The sequence below is a fragment of the Neltuma alba genome, unplaced genomic scaffold (genome assembly GCF_004799145.2).
Source record: "Neltuma alba isolate B1F8T4 unplaced genomic scaffold, ASM479914v2 tig00010847_pilon, whole genome shotgun sequence".
Classification (NCBI taxonomy): Eukaryota; Viridiplantae; Streptophyta; class Magnoliopsida; order Fabales; family Fabaceae; genus Neltuma; species Neltuma alba.
Window position 1 is genome coordinate 10,862 of NW_021635644.1, and position 23,539 is coordinate 34,400.

The following is a 23,539-nucleotide window of genomic DNA, read 5'->3' on the forward strand; positions in this document are numbered from 1 at the left end:
CTCTATAAATACGATAAAAAAAAATCTTATTTCTACCCTGTAAATAATACCCGAGGAGTATACATGAAGGATGAGAAAGCAGAGTATGAAATTGAGAGAGAGAAAGTGTACTAACCTCACTGGATCAGCCATGGGCTGCGGGTGTGAGAGAGAGAGAGAGAGAGATGTTGAGACTGATAGTGAAGAGAATGATGAACCTCCCTCCAGTTATAAATCCAGTGGGAAGGGAAGAGAGGGACAGAGAAAGAGGAAGGGCATGGCTGGCGAGTGGCTTTGACGGGGATGTCCAAAAATTCTAATGTTCATCCTATTTTTGTGGTCGGTTGGTATGAGTATCGGGTGCCAGGTCGGATCGTTTTAGTTGCGGCTGGGTTGAGTACAAGAGGCCGTTCGTAATTAATTCATTAATTCTTAGCCAAGGAATAATGGGGGGCCCCTATTTTGTAATCAGATTAAGAATTGAGAGTGGAAGACAATTTCACCGAATGTTGATTGATGTTAATTAAAGTGGAGTGCAATTTCACCGAATGTTGAGATTGATGTTAATTAAAGTGGAGCGGAAGCGCGACGAGAGAGAGAGAGAGAGGATTTAGTATAAGTCACTATTCTGAAAAGAGAAGATTATTTCAGGCTTCATAAAGCATGAAAGGACATATTAATGACTTTGAAAGAAGTCATTGCCGTATTCTTGCTTTATTTTACCCCTTGTCACTTTTTTCCCCTGATTGCAGAGTATGGCATTTGTTAGAATCGGACTCCATCGGACCAGTCGGGTTGGACAAAAAATTAATTGGCCGGTCCGGTTGGTAGAAAACCCGGCGGTGGGTCAGCTCGACTGATTTTGAGTTAACTCAGTTGTGATTTTTTTAGAAAAGTTGTTTTAGTGGTAAAGAATTATTAGTTTGGTGACTAAAAAATTGTAGATAGCAATATTTTGCTACCATAAATTTATTTTTATATCTTACTATAATGAATATTCAGTGACTTTAATAGCACGATACTATGATTTCAATTTGTTAAAGGAATTGTGGGAAAATTGGAAAGAAAATATAAGTATATAACTATTTTGTTAGGAATTCAATGCGCTACTTTTAGTTATTAATATAAAAATTAGTTGACTAATTCGAGAAGATTAAAAAATTAGTTAAATGAGTTATTTGTAATAAATATGTGTTATCTTCCTAAAATATTATTACTAATCATGTGTATTAACTAAAACTATCATTTGATAAAACATTTAACATGTGCAACTACTACAAGGACGATTTTAAAAGAAATAGATAAATATGAAAGATACAATAGATTGGAGAATTATATTTAGAACTAAATTAAAAGTCAAACTACCTTTTATGTTAAAGACAGAAAGTAATACTCCTCCGGTCCTTAATATAAGACCCATTTAACTTTTGATTAGATTAAGGAAGTTAGTAAGTTAGTTAATTATAAGAAAATTGATACATTTTTCCTAAAACACTATAATCATCTTTCTTAATACTCCCTCTTCCTCTTCTATTTGATTATGGTTGAGGGAGTATTCATAAGGATAATTTAGAGAAAATTGATAACTATAAGAAATGGTTCTTATATTTAGGACCAAAACCAATTCAAGAATTAGGTCCTATATTAAGGACCGGAGGAGTATTAAATTAATATTTAGTATTTTGAATGGTATGATGAAAATTTAAATTAATTTTTATTTTTTATTTCTCATCAATTTGATTCACGGGTTAATTTCAGTCTAACTCACAAATCTTTGATCCCATTGCCTTAGTAAATTCAAAGTCCGGTTTTCAATACCTTATTACAAAGCAAGTAAGGAAAACCCAGAAATAAACAGAAAACTCGGACATAACATCATTTCAGATCACATCCAATCCTAGGGTCTTGATTGAATTTTAGGGGGTGTTTGGGAATTAGGAGAAATGTTTTTTAAAAGTATTTTTTCATAAATCAAGATAAACTCATCTATATATTTACTTCGTATACTGTAAATTACTTTTGAAACTATAGTTTGGTTTTCATCCAAACACTTTCTTAATCACAATGATTCTCATCACCGTAATAATTATTTAAAACTACCAACAGAGGTTGAGTCTAGTGGAAGATGCTAGTTCTTTACACCATGACAAATTAAGGTCAGAATTCCTATTGGGAGAAGTGCTAGCATTTAGTGCCCAATAATATTTTGAATAGGATTATCTCCAATAAAAAGATACTTATATTTTAACAAAAAAATAATTATTATTCAAAACTAAACCCACTAGCGTCCTACGTGCCAAATGTCCAATGTATACTGTTCATTCGCTTGGGCCCGCGCTGGAACGGAAAAGAAGGAGAACCCCGCCTTCCAAAAACCACTTAATGGTTCTTACCAAAAAAAAAAAAAACACTTAATGGTGATTTTTTTTTTTGGAGTAAAACGGTGATTTCTTTTGATTTGCCTTCATCTCATAATCTAACACATTTTATTGTGAAATAATTAATTGTAAAAAACTACCCACTAATTGAAGATCCTAAGTCTATCGTAGAGAAAGAAAGTACAATTATGATTTATTTTAAATCATGCTAAAGTTAAAGATAAAAATGGCATATCTTTTTTTCAATTTTTTAGAGCTTTGCATTATATACACACACAAAGAGAGAGAGAGAGAGAGAGGGAGAAAGGGAGAAAGGGAGAAGAGCTTTTATCTTAAAAAATTGAGAACTTTTGCTTGTTAGGAGGAAGAAACCTGTGCCCTCATGAGGGCGTGAAATTACTTTTGGTTAGCAATAAGCACCAGTTTGATCTTTATTATTTATTCTATGTAAGAGTTTCACATATATCAATGAGAGTATTAAATAGATACTCCTCTGGCTCTATTTATAAGACAGAAAGGAAAAACATTTTTTAATCCTATTTATAGGGTACTGGGAGAAATTTTTTATATAGATATACAATTTGCCCTTTATTTATTACTGTATTGACCTTGTTTACATAAGTTATAATATATATTAAATAGGGATTAAGTTAAAAAATTATTAAATTTTAAATGAGAGTTAATAAAATTTAAGGGTTTTCTTGATTTATGTGAAATATGTTGGAAGTGACCTATAAATAGAACCAGAGAAGTAAAGTTTTTACTTTTACTCCTATTAAGAAAAGCATTAAATACTAATATATTTTTTCTCACCAATTTTCACTCTTTTTTACTTTTACTATAGTTAATAAGAGCAGAATTAAAAATAAAATATTGAAAAAAAAGATACAAGTAAAAAATAAAAAGTATCAAGTAGTATAGTCGTATTTGGTATTGTATTGTTTCAACGCTAAGGAGGAAGAAGCATGTGACCTTGCTGAGAGACAAGAAAAAACGTCAATGTACTGTTTAAATGTTATTGTCTAAAAGTGTCATTAAATTATGAAATGTTTTCTGAGCCGAAGCTAGGATCCCTAACTTAGGAAAACGTCCCCCTAAGCCAGATTAGTACTCAGATCGGGTGTCAAAAATCGAAAGAGATTAAAAAAAAAAAGACAAAAAAAAAAACAGAGAAAATGGTGCAACATACAAAAGAGGAATGAGGATAGTTTTGGAAAATTGGGTCAAGTGATGGAGAAGCCCAAAATAACGGATCCGGATCCGCTCAGCGGCCATTTTCGCAGGGTCCCTCAGAATCTTTAAATCCTATCCGTCCAATTCATCTAAGAGCTCACAAAAAGCCACATCACCAAGCTTCTGTAACCGCAATAAAAATGTTCTTTGTGAAAATAAAAACACATTTCAATTTTTTCTCCAAAACACAATTGCGTAAATCTTTGAATAAAATTTAATTACAATATAACCTTGAAGATAAATAAGTTCACTTATGTAGTTAATAAACTTTAGTTATAAACTTATAGTTTTATGTCTCTAAAACATAGTTGCAGTAAGTTTTTGAATAAAATTTGATCATAACGCAACTTTGACAATTAACATATTTCATTTCATAATTTACACGTTTTAATTCCAAGTTTTACAAATTTTTGTCTCTATAATATTCTTGCAATAAATCTTTGAATAAAACTCAAACTACAATGCAACTTAAAAATTAACATATTCTATTTCACATTTAAATATGTTTCAAGTTTTAGTAAGCAACTTTTTGTTTCCATAGCATGGTTGTAATAAGCCATTAAATAAACTTTATTACAATATAACCTTGAAAATTAATATATTTCATTTTGTAGTTAACATGTTTTAATTTTAAATTAATAACTTTCTGTCTGGATAAAACTATCAAGATTAAAAGAGAAAGATTTAATATAAAAACTAACTCATCATTAGCTACGTGATTGATTTTCTGACTATGTAATAATAAACACCAAGTTTCCTTGTTTATAGATTTTACACAACGCGGGAATGATATAAAATTTTTATCCATCTAGGTTTCTAACGAAATAAGCATTAGAATCATTTCATAAAATTTTAAAATTCTTTTTTGGGTCATGAGACCTAATTAAAAATTTGACAAATTTAATAATCTAAATAAGAATTTGAGTTATTTAAGTGTTTTTTTTTTAAATTTCCTTATCTATATATATAAACAATATAATTAGCATTATAACCAACAAGCTTAGTTTGAAAATACTCCGAACCTGTAACATGGGCACACTCACCACCTTTGAGAACCAACCGGTATTTTAAAATAATTTTTGTACACTCAACACTTAAAAATATTTTTCTAATAGCCTCCCAATGTTCTAAAATAATTTTTGGTATACTTAACACCTTAAAATATTTTTTTAGTAGCACATAGTATTTTAAATTATTTTTCTCAGTAGCAACAAGCACCTTAAACTTAGGATCTATTAACTAAGTGCTCCTCCCAACACATTTTAAGCTAAAAATTAATTACTTTAAGATATTAGTTGCCACTGAAAAAAATATTTTCAAGTACTGAGTACACCAAAAATTATTTTAAAACATTGGGTTCTACTTAAAAAAAATATATTAAGGTGTTAAGTGTATCAAAAATTATTTTAAAATACTGGATTTTACTAAAAATATCTTAATCCAGTCCTAATTATAAGATTTTTTTTATAGTCTACAAACAAGATCTTAGATTAGGATATGAGATAGTACTCTTCTAATCTTTAATATAAGACCTATTAACTAATTTGATTAGATTAAGGAAATTAGGTAAGTTAGTTAATTATAAAAAATGACATATTTTTTCTAAAACGTCATAATCATCTTTTTTAATATCCCCTCTCCCTCTTATACTTGATTATGGTTGAGAACGTATCCATAAGTGTAATTTAGGAAAAATGATAAATATAAAAATAGATCTTATATTTAAAATCAAAATCAACTCAATAATTAGGTCTTATATTAATGAGTGGATGAGTACTATTTTTTTTCTATGCCCAAGCTTGCTTCGTGGTTCCCCCCCCCCCCCTCTTCCTTATGTCCAATTCCACGGTGTTTGCAGTGTAGTCATCGTATAATGCTCAGTTTCCCTTGCACACATCGTACACTTATGAATCCACCTGCTTACAGATTTCGGTTACTGCATTGGGGGAAAAGTACATGAGCAGGCACACGAAATAGACAAAGAGGGTGAGCGCTAAAACATGTTTAGAGAGCAACGCTGATGTTAATGCAACACAAGCCACGCTCCCTGCGACTCCATCTTCTATGGTCAATGGAATAATGGACCTGTAAGCATATTATAAAAAAAAAAATTTGGAGGTACTTATACTTTTTAAAAATTTTTAATTTGATACTTATGCATTTTTATCATATTTGTTAGGCTTTTAAAAATAATCGAAATTTGAAAGAAGAACAAATTATAAGAGAACCTTATAACAATATATGTGGAGATACACAAAGATATCATAAAATATAAAAATAATTAATAATAAATTTTTTATGAACAAAAATCCCCAAGAATATCATACCTAATATCTTAAAATTACTAATAAATGGTTTTTTATAATCGTAATCGAACACAATAATTTCTGCTTTTTATAAAATCACGGCACAATAAATTACCTTTTATAAATTTCTAAAACATCTGAAAATGACTTACTATTTTTTTTCAAAATTGAAACAAATGGATTACCTCATGTTTGGATTGGAGAAAAAGTTGAGAGGAAAGGAAGCATAAGAAGAAAATCAAAATATGGGAGGATTATGGAGTTTTCTCTTGTTGAGAGAAGGGAATAAAAGTCAGAGTAAGGAAAAAGAAGAGGGGAACTGTGGGTGAAACCCACCACATTTTCTCTCAACTTTTCTTTATAAATATGAAAAGATGTTGGCAAAAAATATTCTTTCACCAAGCTTCTTTATTCATGTCGTTTTCTCCTTCCAACCAATTTTATTTAGTGACCTTCACAAATATGGGAAAAGTCATTTCTTTCAATTTATTTTTAAACTTATACAAATATAAAAACTATATTTTAAACACACATCTTTGAGTTTGTTTTCTTTCAATTTATTATTTGATCCTCAAAATGTGTTTTTAAACATAAAAAATTATTTGATTTTAAAATATACAAATATGAAAATATATCATCTGCAAATATTTTTACTTGATGGATAATATTTATTTTTGTATAGTTTTGTTATAAATCACATGAAATATAATAGATCTAGTTATAAGGATATTGTTGTCATCGTCATGACATTTGCCCATTTTCTTTTACTCCTTCATCAAAATAGGTAGGGTGATAACATTATTTCTTAAATTTCATCTTCCATTTTCTTTCCTCCTAATTTTTCTTTCCATTCAAACAGAACACTAAGGAAAAGATCAATGACTATTTAAGAATAAAGTTTTATGTTTGAATGAGCGCGTAGAAGAGATGTCTTTATTAAAAGTTAGAATTGAGTTTTAATTTATGTCGAGATAAAAGATATTTTTTTTAAATAAAAAAAGATTAAAGCATGTGTGAATATAAAAATGGCTTTGAATATTTTGGCTGAAAACTTTGTTAATGCTCCAATTGACTCCATAATACGTGTGTATGTGTGTGTATATATAAACCACTCTTTACATGTAATTTCAAATCTTTTAATTGTGAGACACCTAATCTGTGGTCAATGATACAGCTCATTTTTCCTTGACCATCTTTAACTATTAATTGGTGGCACAAATCCACCCACAGCCAACTTTTATCTTGAAAGGCCGCGTTTGTATATCTCCTCTGACCATCTGTACTATTGCATCTGATACTAGTCCCTCTTGAAAGGCGAACTTCCTATTTATGACGACGGGACTCGCATCTGAATCCGATACCCTCATAATTTATTATTTCCCCTTGTCTTAGTTAGTTAGATTAATATAGTTTGCTAAGTTAATTATTTATAATAATTAAGTGTTGTTTTTTTTATAATACCCTTACTAATCATATATATTAGTTATAATTACTATTTGATAGAATTTTTAACATGTACAATTACTACAATGATTATTTTGAAAAAAATCGATATATACGAGAGATAAAGTAGATTGGGATATTATATTTAGAATCAAATTATAAGTTAAACTAATTTTTATATTAAGAATAGAAAATAGTGTTATTTTTATTAAGAAAAAGGAAAAAAAATTGTTCTCTCACTTTTTCTCTCTCTTTCTTCCTCAAGGTCTCTTCTTGATGAGTCCGAGATCCACATAACATGTAAATAAAATGTCAAATATTATAGTCAGATTAATTTTTGGTGCCCTTTTGTTTAATACCTGAATTTGAATCATCAAGATCAAATTTCGGCATATTAATTCGTCTAACATTTGAGAAAAATTAAATTAAAGCACGATTTTAATTAATGAGTAATGTCCTCTGTCTAGTTTATATACCAGTAGATGAATGTTTTGATTCTCACTATAAAAAGTTTGCTCATGCATTTATATATTCAATCATCAACAAAATTTAGTTTTGATCATAATATCACGTGTTATGTACAATTTTAGTGTAAGTGGATTTGATTACAATTTTAGTTACTTTAAACTTGTACTTTAATCTTTATGGCGCAAAAAAAAACCCGTACTTTAATGTTACAAAATTATAATGGCTTCTCATAAAGAAAACAAATTAATTGACGATAGCTAACAGGTTTAATGCGATAAATTAATAACTATCTCATCAAAATGTTAGCGTTTCTCATGTGAATATACGACAATGGGATAATCCATACACAACTAATTCTCTTACATTTCCCTTTTGCCCCAACACTATGAGAGACAAAGGAGCTGTTCGTTTTTGTTCTTTGTTTTCTTATTCTTAAAACAATTTTATAAAATTGTTTTTAAGAACAACTTTTGGAAAAAAAAAACAAAAAACTTTGTTTGGAAAATAAATTTTTAAAAATCACATTTAAAAAAATATAAGAAATTATACCTTGACAAGTGGTAGTTATCATCGGTAGTGATAAGTAGTAGGTAGTAGAGGAGAAGAAAAGAAAATTTTTCAAATTTTACAAAAACAAAAAAACATGTAAAAGTTGTTTTAGTTTTTCAGTTTTTTAAAATATATTACTGTTTTTTTTTTTGAAAATAAAAAATTATTTTTAAAAGAAGAAACTAAACAAGCTCAAAGTTTTACTAGACCTTTTCGGCCACTTCTCGCTGGAAGAGAACAAAGGATTGGTTGTCGTTATTGCTTGATTAGGACTTCTAAGACGCGGCCTCATCTAGTTTTTTTTTTTTGCCCCCAACACAGCCAATGCTTTATCTTTAACTCGTAAAATTAGTCAATTGCGTGTGGGTGGGGGATACTAATTGGATACAAGTTTGCTGTTTCTTTAATTGAATATTAATTAAAAAAAATGCCTTCACCTCACTTAGATATTCGCAAACTTCAGCATCGCCAACTAATTGTATATTAGAATTATTTTTTGGGTAAAAAAGAAGTCAACTTTTATTAATTATAAAAGAAAATTGGAGACAAACACCAAGAAGCCAGAAAAAGAAAAGAAAAGAAAAGAAAAACTCTGGTAAAATCCTAGATACAACCGATCTCACAGCTCACAAAAAAAGCCCCCAAAGAAAGAACAACAAACAAAAATAATAACCAGTATATCAAATATACTGAAGTATGATCCATATTAATCACCAATCTGGAATTTACTTCAATTCATTTGAAAACACAATTACATACCTCCTCATATATTTTGTTAGCTAAGTAAATGACTCAGTTCATATATGAAATCATCCCTAAATTATATATCCAATAGAAAGCAAGTAAAGAGGAGTAAGATCTCAGGTGTTCTAAATACAAGCATCCCCAAGTACAATCAGGAAAGCCTTTTCCATATAAATAGACTCGCGTACAGCTACAATTCTCTTTTCGTATATATGGAAGAAACCTAATTCTAGATGATGATCTAATAGTGGGGAGACAAACAGTACAATAACATTATAACTTACCAGTCTGAGATGCCTCTAAACCTGTCGGTCTAAACTTGTATGTTGTCTCCTCGGTCATGGTTATGCTTAATTCCTTTCCAAATGTCATACACATATGAACCTATCTTCTTGCATATTTTAGTGACTACGTTTGGGGCAAAATATATGAGGAGGCACATGAGGTATATAATGATGATGAGCGGTATAACAGGTTTAGAAACCAACACAGATATTAGGACAGCACAAGCCATGCCTCCTGAGATTACAGCTATATGGGATGAGAGTTCGAGATATGGGGAATTATCATTTGAGTTGGAGGAGTGAGACTTGTAGTAGGCAGATGAAAAGGCAAAAAGGAACAAGCATCCTATGAAGATCCACATCTCTGCGGAGTGCTCGTTGACGGGGGATGAGCGGTGAAAGTGCATTTGAACCACCATGCCTATCGCTGTGATTAAGAATACAAAGGTACCATGCCAGGGCTCTGAACTGCAAAAAACAGCAAACTGTGCTTTGAGAAAAACAGTGTTGATGGTGAAGAAGCACATAACTGAGAGAGAGAAAGCAAACAAACCTTCTTGAGGTAGAAGCAACCTTCTTGGCCCCAGAAGAGTTAACATACTGCCTCAGACTAGGGTTCTTGAGGTACCCACACAGACATCGCTTCTGCTCCTTCAGCTTCTGGCAGCACTGGCTCGACGGCGGAGAGGAAGACGTTATTGCTCCGATGCAGGGACTCCGAGCTGCCGGACTGCTAGTCACCGCCTCAGCCATGTGGGGCAGCTCCGCCGCGGCAAGGATCAGCGCCACCATCACCATCAGACTGATCGCGCCCATCTTCTTCTTCATCGCCAATACTCCTGCAACTTAACTACCTATCTGCCTTTCTCCGGGACTCTGACGTACAGTTTTTTTTTCCTTTGTTTGTTTTGTGTATTGATGAAGTGAGAAGATAGGAGTGATCGGTGGCAGTTTATATAGAAAGAAAAAGGGCGTGGGTTTTGGTTTGCTGCATGCAGATGAGGAGGCTGCTTGATTTCAATAAAGCCAAGAGGTCCCACATTGAGAAGAGTGTGAAATAATTGAGGGAGAAAAAAGAGTGATCCATTAGCTTATAGACGCCACCCCAGGTCAAAATTTCTGAACTTGGTTTCGCAGATTCAAAAGTCTGCGAAAAAGTTCATCTGCGAAACTAAGTTCAGTGTCACCATCAGTGTCACTGTTGAGTCCACGAAAAAGTTCATTTGCGAAACCAAGTTCAGTGTCACCATCAGTGTCACCGTCAGTAGTTCAGTGTCACCATCAGTGTCACCGACAGTGACACTGATGGTGACACTGAACTTGGTTTCGCAAATGAACTTTTTCGCGGACTCAACAGTGACACTGAACTATTCGCAAATGAACTTTTTCGCGGACTCAACAGTGACACTGAACTACTGACGGTGACACTGATGGTGACACTGAACTTGGTTCCGCAAATGAACTTTTTCGCGGACTCAACAATGACACTGAACTACTAACGGTGACACTGATGGTGACACTGAACTTGGTTTCGCAAATGAACTTTTTTGCGGATTCAACAGTGACACTGATGGTGACACTGAACTTGGTTTCGCAGATGAACTTTTTCGCAGATTATTAAATCTGCGAAACCAAGTTCAGAAATTTTGACCTGGGGTGGCGTCTATAAGCTAATGGATCACTCTTTTTTCTCCCTCAATTATTTTACATTTCTCCGTTCAAAGACAAGGTTGCTGTACAACGTGGCATCAAAAACAAAAAGTAAAAATACCTAATTCTTTTTCTAACTCAAAAGTGAGAGATAATTTAGTCTTTTAATTTTAAAATTATTTCCAACCCTTCTCTCCGTTGTTGTTTTTTTTTTTTTTTTGCCATCACAATCCTTCTCTTTCCATTCTACAAAAATTTATTCAAAAAAATATCTTTATTTTTAACATTCCTAGTGAAATACTTATTAGAGTAATTGATAATTTAATATTACCTCTAATGATCCCTAATATAAGATCTAGATAACTAATTTAGAGAGATTATAAAAATAAATTAAATTGGTTATTTATAATAAATATCTGTTAACCTCCCTAAATTATCCTATATAACCATGTATATTGGAATTAAAAATGAAGATAGTTATTTTAACCATCATTTTGTCAAAAACGATTTAAAGATTTTAAAACTGAACCATTTAAGTTATACTTGAATAAATTTTTGTCATAGCGATAAATATGAGAGTGCTTACTCCTATCATAGCCGCCATAACTCCACCCGCACAAGCTTCCTAAATAAAAGAATTAGACGAGTGTTTTATCCCCCCCCCCCAAAAAAAACATTTCAAGTTACTTTGGACCTGTTTGTTTTTGTTTTTTTATTCTCAAAATAATTTTATAAAATTTTTTTTAAGAAAAAATTTTGGAAAAAAAACTTATTTCGGAAAATAATTTTTAAAAAATCATATTTGAAAAAAATATATAAAAAATTACATTTTGATAAGTGATAGTTATCACCGATTGTGATAAGTAGTAGGTAATAGAGAACAAGAGAAGAAGATTTTTCTAATTTTTTAAAACAAAAAAAATAAAAAACACAAAAACAAAAACAAGAAAACATGTAAAAGTTGTTTTGGTTTTTCAGTTTTTAAAAATATATTATTGTTTTTTTAGTTTTTTAAAATAATCAACTAAAAATAAATAGCCAAACAAGTTTTTTTTGTTTTTCTGCTTTTAAAAATAAAAAATTGTTTTAAAAAAAAAACCAAACAAGCCCTTTATCTCCCAAATTTAAAATTCCTTTGTCTAGGTATTTTTACACATACTAAGGAGGTTTCCATCAAGAAGTAGTTCCAATGCAAATGATTAAGAAATGTATTCTACGAAAACTAACACATATTTGTTACAAAAAACTATTTTAACTAATTTTCTTAATCTTCACAAATCAATTATCTAACTATTATATTAGAAATACGATGTTGTACCAAATTTTGAATGTACATTGTTCATTCTCCAAGGGTATGTGTCTCAAATAGAAGGGAGAGCCATCAACACCTTCCCAACACCAATGGAAACATGAGTGGTGCAAAAGAAACCAAACTTAAAATACAAAATGGCATGATTAAATAATTACATAATTAAATAGCAAAACTAATTAAATTTAATTTATAAAAATTTAATGTAAACAGTTTATAACTGTAGGGTATTTAAAAATAGAAGAAAAATAATAACTTTATAAAATATTGAATTCAGCCATTTTCTTAATTCAATGGTGGGGACTGAATGAAGAGAAAGAAAGGGGGGGGGGGGAGAATGAGGAGTATCCAAATCCACGTATCTAATAAGAGGAAGTTGAGAAATTCCATCGTTTGGCATGTGCATAAAAGTAACAAGCCGAGATTTGTAAAATGGGTCATAGAGATTGTGACTGGAAAGGCCTTTTCGTTATTATTTGCTGGCTCATCTGGAGGGATCGGAATGATCGCATTCACGCTAATTCTTGTCCGGAGATTGCGAGTATCCATCGCAGGGCATTGGCGATTCTGAGTAGCATGGCCAGTGCGCAAAACAAGCTACAGGGAGTTAATCTTCTGAGCACCCGACGGACCTGTGTTGATCCGACATCGCCGAGTAATCCTGTCGATGTAGTAGTTGAAGTTGATGGAGCGTTTTCGCTTAGTACTCATAGTGCAGCCCGCGGTGGTATTTTAAGAGATGCAAGTGGGGCTGTTTTGGAAGGCTTTCAGCTTCGTCTTGAGGCTGGTGATGAGCTTACAGCAGAGCTTTGGGGTTGTGTTGTGGGTTTGAAGAGAGCATGGGATGGGGGTCATAGAAGTATCCCCTTGAAATCTGACTCTCAAGAAGCTCTGAGGCTTCTGCAGACCTCTACCCCTGACCTTCATGAGGACTTTTCTCTCATCATGGAAGCAAAAGAGATGCTTCAACGAACCTGGAACGTGAGCCTCCAATTCGTGGCAAGGGATGACAACCAGTTGGCGGATTCTCTAGCAAAGAGTGCACTGGCAAATGCTTTTGGACTCCAGATCCTAGGACCTGTTGCTGCTAGTCGTCTCTTGAGCTCGGGTCCTGGAGAGTAGTTTTAGCGTGTGGTTTTGGCTTTCCTTTGTATCAAAAAAAAAAAAAACAAGGTAACAAGTTATCCCCCCCCCCAAACATTCCCACCCAAATCATTTTCAAAATAAGTTATGGTTTGAAATGGTACTTTTATTTCGACACTAATAAATTAAATTTAGGTGATACTCCGTGATTAAAGCTGAATTGTGGGATGTCATTACAGGTCTTCAAATGGCAAAGGAGGTTTGTATTAACAATCTTATTGTGAAATGTGATTCTGCTGCTGCTGCTAGTCTTTTTGAGAAAGTTAGAGAAGGTGTTTAGATGAATTCTAGCTTGTTTTGGGTTGTAAAAAATGAACTGAGTTGTTTTGAGAACATCATAGTCCAACATGTATATAGGGAAGAGAATGCTTGTGCAAATAGGCTAGCTAATTTGAGCTTAACATAGGATATGGTGGTTATATTTTTTGATAAGCCACCAAAAGATCTTTTACCTTGCTTGTATAATGACTTTATGGTTGCTGCGTACCCACAGTTTAATAGTGATGGAATAGAAGATTGGGCTTTGCCCATATTATTCGCACAAAAAGATAAAAAAGGAGGATGCTATGAGAGAGAATCATTTTTATTATTTTATCAATGTTTCCCCCTTCTTCCGCCTACGTACCCTTAAAATGAACATTAATATAACCCCTGAGCATGAAGTGATAATCTTTATGATAATTTTTTTAACATAGAGTAGACAATTAAGCAGTTTTATTTTCCATTTTATTATGAAGTTTTAATTTATTAACGAACTGAAAATATGTCAAAAAAATGAAAAAAAACAACAACTTTAGATTATGAAGTAGTAAAATTTAAAAATTAGAGAATATCTTCTTGTTTTTTAGTAGCCACATTTTATCGGAGAAGCTTGAAAATATTTTAATATTTGTAAGTTTTATAAAATTTATTCGTAGAAACAACGTAGGAGAAAAATCACATTTTTTTTTAAAAAAATTATATTGGTATTTTTTTTGAGATAATTAATCTCTAGGTCCTTATAGTTTCATCTGATTTTTAATTAGGTCCCTATAAAATTTTTCTTTTTATCAAGTCCTTAAACTTTCATGTGTTTTTAATAAGGCCCCTCCATTTTTTCCTTTTTATCAGGTCCTTATGGTTTCATTTATTTTTTAATTAGGTCCTTTGTAGTTTTAAAAAAATTATTTATTAACTTTATTCTTTAAAAATAATTTCATTTTTAAATTCATAATTGTATAATCAGACAAAATAACTTATATAATCATTTATTAATTAATAATTAATCAGAATAATCAACTGTACTTAACTATAAATTATTTATAATTATATTATAATTTTAGAAAATTTTATTATTATAATTTGAATTTTATAATTATAAAAATTAGAATTGAAAAATAAATAATATGTATTTAACTAAAAATTTAAAAGAATATTAACATAAGATTGTTATAATAATTTATTATTTATAGAATATTATTATTATAAAATAAAGAATAAAAACTACAAGGACCTAATTAAAAATAAAGTAAAACAATAAGGACTTGATAAAAATAAAAAACAATTATAAGTACCTGATTAAAAACATGTGAAAGTATAAAGATCTGATAAACAAAATTATAGAGACCTTATTAAAAACTAGTTAAAACTATAAAGACTTACATATTAATTATCTTTTTTTTTTTAGCCAGCAGTACGATATTAAGTAGTTAAAAAGAGGGATGAGAAAGCGGCCGTTGGGTTGATATTCCGTCAAGATTCGCGACTCATGGAAGAAAACACGCGTTTCCTTAGGCACGTTCGAAGCTCCGGTGGCGGCGGGGCTGGCCTACGACGGCGCTGCCTGTTCCCTTCGCAACCCAGAGGCCAAAACCAACTTTCCTCCATCTCCGGTGGCTGCAACCTCTGAATATGGCTCCGGTGTTCTCAAGAATCGGCCTCGGCCTTTGCCTGCGGCTTCCACTGCGATCAGTGTAATTGGGTGGGGAGGGATAAGCACTTTCGCTGATTGAAAGAAAATGCTCTGTTTGGTTTTGTTTTCTGTGGCTTTGTTTTCAACACAGAAAACACAGCCAATTTTTGTTGATAGTTTTATTATACGCTTATAATGTGAACGGAAACTTTTTTTATTATTGAAAATTAATTGCTTTATAAAATTACTCCTATGTTACCAACCATTTTGGAAAGTCGGAAGTCAAGCAGGAACGTGTTATTTTCAGAGAAGCTCGAGCAGGACACGTGTTATTTTAAGAGAAGCACTACTGGTACAATCCATTACAACAAAAATATTAAGTGATCAAGTGCTTAAAAATTTCCGAAATATTTATGAATGAGTACCCAGTATTTGGAGTTTTTTTTAGTTATCATATATTCTGAAAGTTATTTCTACTCTAAACTATTATTTGTCATTAAGTTTATTTGTTAAAGATAGAGGTCAAACCATATAGTTTAATGATTAAATTTAACAGCGGATAACGACCAGAATATTTTTATTACGAAAATAAACTTTCAAGACATATAAGAGCTAAAAAAAAATTTCAGTTACATACTAGGTGCTCTTTTATGAATACTTTCAGAATATTTAATCACCCTATCTTAGATATTTAATTGACCGAGAGCCACAAGGTGTCACCCAAAACATACTTTAGAAGTTCTAGTGATTTGCCGGCATCTTCAACTCTGTGTTTTGTTTCTGTCTTTTCTGCCACCAGTATTTTCAACTCTATCTATAACATACTCTTATTTAGGTAATGAACTGGTGTGCTTCAGCACGATGAGAGCAACACAAGTACACAACAGATCCCTTTCATTTTGTTAAACAAATAGATGACTGGGTTCATGTGTGAAACCATCACTAAATTATATTCAACAGAGAACAAGTAAACAATAGAGCATCGGTTGTTCTTAGTACAAGCGTCTCCAAATATGAGTAGGAAAGCCTTCCATATCAATAGAGGCAGAAACCTATTCCTAAATAATGATCTATAACCAGTACACAATATCTTTCCCTTTTTTTCCCCCCTCCTATTACCTTCCAAGTTCCATGTTGTCTGCTGGATCATGGTTATGCTCAATTCCGTTGCACATGTCGAACACGTATGAACCTATCTTCTTGCATGTTTGGATGACTAGGTTTGGGGCAAAATATATGAGGAGCCACATGACGTAGATAATGACGATGAGTGCTATAACAGGTTTAGAAACCATCACTGATATTAGTGCAGCACAAGCCATGCTTCCTGAGATTACGGCAACGTGAGATGAGAGTTGGATATGATAAGGGGTACCATTAATATTATTAGGGTTGGAGGCGTGAGACTTGTAGTAGGCGGATGAAAAGGCATAAAGGAACAAGCATCCTATGAAGATCCACACGTTTGCAGAGTATTTGTCGGAGGGAGATGAGTTGGGAAAGTGCATTTGAACCACCATGGCTATGGTTGTGATCAAGAATACAAAGATAGCATGCCATGGATTTGAACTGCAAAAACACCAGCAAACTCACCATTATTATTTAGAATCCAGTGATGAAAATAAACTTTAAAAAACATCTGGGAAGAACTCCAAAATCGAGAAACAACTCACACTCCCAGCTCATGTATGGATTTGGGATACACAGATGAGAGAAATAATGAAGAATGAAAAAGCAGAGTGGTAAGTAAGAATTGAGAGAGAAAGAAAACTAACCTCACTGGATCAGCCATGGATCAGCTATGTTAAAGAGAATGATGAGGATGAGGGTGCAAGTGTCACGCTGCGTATGATTTATAAGAAGACGATGCTAAACATGAGTGATGCCAAAGACTTGAGTAATACTACTTCCGATCTTTAATATAAGATCTTGTTTGACTTTTATTTTGGTTCTCAATATAAGACCCCAATCCACCTTGTCTCTCAAATTTATATTTTTTTTTCTAAAGTAGTCCTTCTAATAAAGGTAGTTATAGCCAATATACTTAATTAACATGGATGTTTTTAGGAAAGATAACATTTATTTATCACAAATAACTAACTCAACTTATTTTCTTAATTTCTTCAAATCAGTCAACTAGCTCTTATATTTAGGACCAGAGGTAATATGAGCTAAAGGCGTGAACTCCCCCATCACAACAAAAATCTCTATATTTGAACCCATATTTGTGTAACGACAATAGAAACACACATCTATATTTGTGAAATGTTCATGCCGCAAACAACGAAAATAAAGGCTGGTTGCAAGTACTATGCACTTTCCTACAAAGATGAGAAAAATAGACAGGAGGGGACAAGTAAGATATTCATGCCTAAGATTTATGATGCCTTGTGTCATGGTTTTGATTGCCGGAGTTATGGTGTGAATGGAATAGTGGGCAGGCGGTCGGAAGTTTCAAAGAAGAGGAGGGCGGAGGTCTCTCCCCCCCCCGGGCTGTTTGGACGATATTTTAGTAGGAAAGACAGCTAGGTCAGGGGTCCGGTAATTATTACGTTAAGTTTTTCAATCATATTAATCGAAAAACTTGATATAATAGTTGTAATAAACTTAATTGATCTAAGTAATGTCCATTTTAGCATTCATACATTTTAACATAGAAAAATATTTGGGTCAAATTTCTTATATTTATTATGTTAAATTTTGTAATACACATAGCCATGTCTTCGAGTGAGTTTATAATTAAATGATAGTATATATTTCAAAAATAGGATACATAACTATATTTGATTAGAAAGCTTAACATAATAGATATAAGAAACTTGACGTAAGTAGAGTTCTTTAATACATATATATTAATTAAAAATTAAATTAGATTTTCAACCAAACATTTTTTTTAAATTTATACCCATATTAATTTTCATACCTGTCTCCATTTTCATTTCCATTAAAATGAATTCTATGGAATCAAACAGGCCTGCCTTTATAGGATGTTTTTGGTTTTGGGGGAAGAAAGGGGAGAAACTTTAATGAAGAAAAGAAAATTTAATGTTATCTTATTTAGTTTAGTAGAAAAGGAGAGGAAAAATATCTTTATATGGATAATTTTATCCTTATTAATCTTTATATAATAAAATATTTTTTATATGTATTTTACTATGTTTATTAATTTTATTAATATGTTTTTAAATTTTTTCACCTCTCTAAAAATATGATAAATTATAAAGTCGAGTTGAAGAAAAAAATATTTCAATAAAATAAGAAAAATAGATTACATAATTTTGATTTCAAAATTTACTATTCAAATTTTCAAATAAAAATATATAATATGAGTATAACTTAATATATATATATATATTTATATATATATATATAGTGTGTGTGTGTGTAGGAACATTCTCGTCGTCAAGATCGGGAGGGTCGTGACAAGAGTCTTCCATGGTCTCTATCAACATCAACGGCTACCAATATATGAAGAATATATATCCTATTCTTACAACTAGATTATGCATTAAAAATAGTTTTTTTTTCAAATTTGTTAAAAATATATAATGGTTTGGTACTGAAAGTATACTCTTTTAAGCTTTACACTAACGATTTTGTAATTAAATATCATGATTATTATTAATGAATTTATTTTCATTTTTTATTTAGTTTTGCATTTAGTATTCTTTGATATATCGTTGGCAATTAAACCCCCTGAAAAAATTATTAAGTTGATGGGAAAATTAGAGAGAGAGACCAGGTGGAAATAATATTTATTAAAAAGGACCTTAAAAACATTAATTATTTAAAAGGATCAGGTATTAAAATATAAACTTAAAAGACTGAAATGACCGATAATTTTCATATCATTTAGTAGAATAATTTCAATTCATTTGAATTAATTCAAACTAATTTAAATTTCAAAGTCAGATACTAATTCTAATTAATTAAATTAATAGCCAATACTAGTTAATTTATTTTTCTCTTATTTTTAATTAATAATTTTTTGGAGGTTTTTTGGAAAATGAGTACGGCAATAAAATTCTACCATTCACAGAAAAAAAGTTGTTCCATATTTTTACTTTTATATTTTATTCAATTATTTTATTTGAATAAGTTGAATCCTCTTACTAAATAAAATTTAAAATTTAAAATAAAAGTGACATAACAAATTCAATATATCAATAAATATTTGTCATATTATAAGTAGTTACTTTTCCAGTTTTTAATATAAGATCTATTTAACTAATTTGATTAAATTAAAGAAGTTAGGTAAGTTAGTTAGTTAAAAGAAATATGATATGTTTTTCTTAAAATACCATAATCATCTTTCTTAATATCTTCCCTACCTTCTTACTTGATTATGATTGAGGGAATATCTGTAAGGGTAATTTAGGAAAAATTGATAAATATGAGAAATAGGTCTTATATTTAGGACCAAAATTAACTTAACAATTAGGTTCTATATTAAGGACCAGAGAAGTATAATAATTCAAGTTTAAACCTACATGATATTTTTTGTTCTTATTAATTATGGATAAGATATTTATTATTTATTATTATATCACTTTTTATATTTTTTTAAGGGATAATTAATCCGCAGCTCCTTATAGTTTCAACTAATTTTGAATCAGATCCTTATAATTTTTTTTCTTTTTATCAGGTCCTTATGCTTTCACTTTTTTTTAATTAGGTCCTTGTATTTATTTTTCTTTTTATCAAGTCCTTATAAGTCCACCTTATTTTTAATTAAGTTCCTGAATTTTTTATTCTTTATTTTATAAATTCTAATAGTACTATTATATAAACATAAAAGAGTATATATTATTTAATATTAGTTTATAAACAATAATATTCTAAAGATATTGAATTATTATAATGATTTTAATTTTTTCAGCAAAAAAATTAATTGTTCTAAAAAATTTTCCTGAATTAATTAATTCTATTACTTTTTTATTACATAATTATTAATTTAATTTAATTATTAATATTTTATATTTCAGTATTAATCTATTTAATTAAGCTTATATTTAATTAATAAATAAAAATTAAAACTACATGGACCTGATTAAAAATTTAGTGAAATTATAAGGACTTAATTAAAAGAAAAATAAATATAAGGACCTAATTAAAAAAAGATAAAAGTATAAGGACCTGATAAAAAGAAAAAAAACTATAGGGACCTGATTCAAAATTCATTGAAACTATAAGAACTTACAGATTAATTAACCCTTTTTTTAATTCAGTTATATGATTTTGATCGGCTCATTATTCAGGAAGCCCAAAATAGGGGTTTCATTTTTCTTTGAAAAATGATGGACGAATAAATTAATTAGTGTTATAATTTAATTGGTTAGAATTGTTTCGAAACATTGTCATTCCCATTAGGTTGAATTAATTTGAATAAATTTAATTATTTTGTTAAAAAATTATAGGATGTGGCAAGAGACAATATATGGGATTTTGTTAAGGGCAAATTGGTAATTTTAAATAAACATTTTAGTATCTGGTCTTTTCAAATAAATACAATTTTTAAGATTTTTTTCATAAATATTGTTGTCACTAGGTCCCTCTCCCTAATTTTCCCTAAGTTGATATCATGTTGCTGATTGCTATGATAAATAAATTTAATTTGGATGATTTGGATTGAGTCGAGCTGTATATGCATCCAGGATCATGAAATATTTTTTCAAATGCATTCAATATCTCAAAATATTTTATGATATATTCAACATTTTAAATTTTTTTGAGCAATTTTATATTGATGAATTTATAGTGCTAAATACACCAAAAAATAATTTGTAATGTTCAATGCAGCTGAAAAAATATTTTAAGACAATTGATACATTAAAATGTAATTTAAGATGTTGAATGTTCATTAAATATATTATGAAATATTTTAAGATACTAAATATATTTTAAAAAAATATTTCAGAATATTAAATGCATTAGATCATACATTTTAATCCATAGTGGGAAGGGAGGGGAGATGTTGTGCGCCGGCCATGGTATTAGTTCCAGTCCACCACGCAAAGACAATCTTGTTGAACCTCTGAAGTTAGACTGCCTTTAATTGTCGTTTTGGGGTTACTCTAAAAATTAACCGAATTAATGCAATATAGTGCACAATCCGGGTCGTATCACTTTGAGGAGCCGAAAACGAAATTAAATTCTAGTAAATAAATGCAAGTAACCTAAACTATAAAAAGGATTTTTGATTTGAGTTTGAAAAATTGCTAACTAAATGCCTTGAATTAAATTGAAATTAAAATACTTTTTTTTGTTATTTTCTTTTATATAAAAGATTATTGAAATAACTGAAAATGAAAGAAATGAAAATGAGACACACAAATAACACTGATGATAATCAATCCTCTAATTCAACAATGTAGGCAATCATCACTCTAAAAGATGTGGGAGTTAAAAACAATGAATTAAAAATTATAATTAAGCTTTTAATCCAACAACCGAGCCACCTCGAGTTGCCACAAAATATTTTCCTAAAATTCAAATTACTAACTGCAACCAGAATAGTAAAATGAAATTAAGGATACTAAAAACCAATGCTCAATTAAATTCTTAAATTCACAATAGACTTAAAGCTAGTAAGAGACAATATGATCCAAGATTCTAAGCCACCTTAGAAAATCACAATATATTAATTCCAAAATCAATACAAATGTCATAACCACAACATCATAATTGAAATCAAAGCTATAAACAGCCCAATGTCAAATGCTAAACAATAATCTAGTCACAATAATCCCTAAATATAATCAGATTAAGTAATACAATTATCCCAACAATTAGAAAAACTATCCTAAGACCAGGAATTGTTAAACAATTATTGAGTAGGAAATTAAAGCAACTAAAACTCCCATTTGATGATCCAAGCTCCTGTCATTATTGTTGAATTAGAGAATTAGGAATTAGCCACAGTTTGCCATAAAAAATGTCATATTCAGAATTTTGCAGTCAGCCATGGAGGAACACTGTTCACGCCGCCTCCCCTGTTTTTTTCCGTCGCACCCAGCTCTGTTGCGTGTGTGTGTGCGTTGTTCGCTCGTGTCTCAGCCTCCAAGCTCTGTTCGTCTAACTTTGCGTCTCTCCTGTTCAGCTCGTTCGGCGTCTCCCGCTCCTGCTTCGCGTGTGCCTCGCGTGGGTGTGTGTTTCTATTTCAGCGCCGCCACCCGCTTCTCCGTTTCCGTGTTCTCCCCCCCGTGCTTTGGTTGAAGATGATAATAATATATATTAGGGGTGGAGCAAAACGCAGCGTTTTGCTCCCCCTTTTATTATTTTATTATTTTTCTTTTTTTTTAATTTATTTTTTTCTTTTCTTTTCTTTTTTTTTTAATTTTTTTTAATTTTTTTTTTATTTTCAAAATCTTCTAAAAACCTGCAAGCAAAAATTCAAAGATAAGGTAGCATTAATTGTCCTCAAAAATCAATTAGTCACAATTAAACCAAAATATGACAATTTTGCCCCTATAAAATGATAATTCAAAATAAAACATATTAAATCAATTAATCAATCAATTAAGGTCAAAAGGGACTAATTAAGTTGACAAAACCCATATAAAAGATATCAAAATATATAAAAATAATTGAGTTTGTCAACCTCCCATTGCCATTGGTTAGTGGAAGGATAAGAAATGTTGTTAATTAAATTCTTGTTCTCTTCCCTTAAGCGGTCACTTTATCAAGACCTAAATATGTATGTGACTAATTTATAAATATTAAGAAAATTGTTAAAATCTGTAATTTATAACAACTTTGTGTTGGTGATTTGCACAAAATAGTCATTATCCTTGTTGATTAAAAAAACAATTTACTATGTAGGGAAATTTTTAGATCAAATTGTATGTTATACTACCTTCAGTCCTAATTATAAGACCCTGTTTGTAGTCTGCAAACAGGGTCTTATAATTAAAACCGGAGGTAGTATTAAATAACGGAGATAATAATTTTTTATACTACCTCTTATCATAGATACAAGGTAGACGATGAAGGGTTGAGCAAGTATAACTATTATATATAAATTGTAACATCCTAAGTCTTGTCGGGTTTTAATAGCCTCATTTGGTTGATTTTGAGGATAGATTAGCGATTTAATCTTGATCTTGGTGTTTGGGTTGGATTTGAGGTATGTTGGAGGAATAAGTGAACGTACCCCTCTCAGG

The 23,539-nt window shown here is 30.7% G+C and overlaps 1 protein-coding gene across 1 annotated transcript; it reads right to left on the reverse strand.

Moving 5' to 3' along the window:
- Window positions 1–2,714: 2,714 nt before the first annotated feature.
- Window positions 2,715–10,270, reverse strand: LOC114759439 (non-specific lipid-transfer protein 2-like). The gene is made up of 2 exons (XM_028948612.1): window positions 9,958–10,270; window positions 2,715–2,729 (listed from the first exon to the last, which is right to left on the reverse strand). Exons 1-2 carry the CDS (start codon window positions 10,210–10,212, stop codon window positions 2,715–2,717), a joined length of 270 nt encoding a protein of 89 aa, XP_028804445.1. The 5' UTR covers window positions 10,213–10,270.
- Between the last annotated feature and the right edge of the window lie 13,269 nt (window positions 10,271–23,539).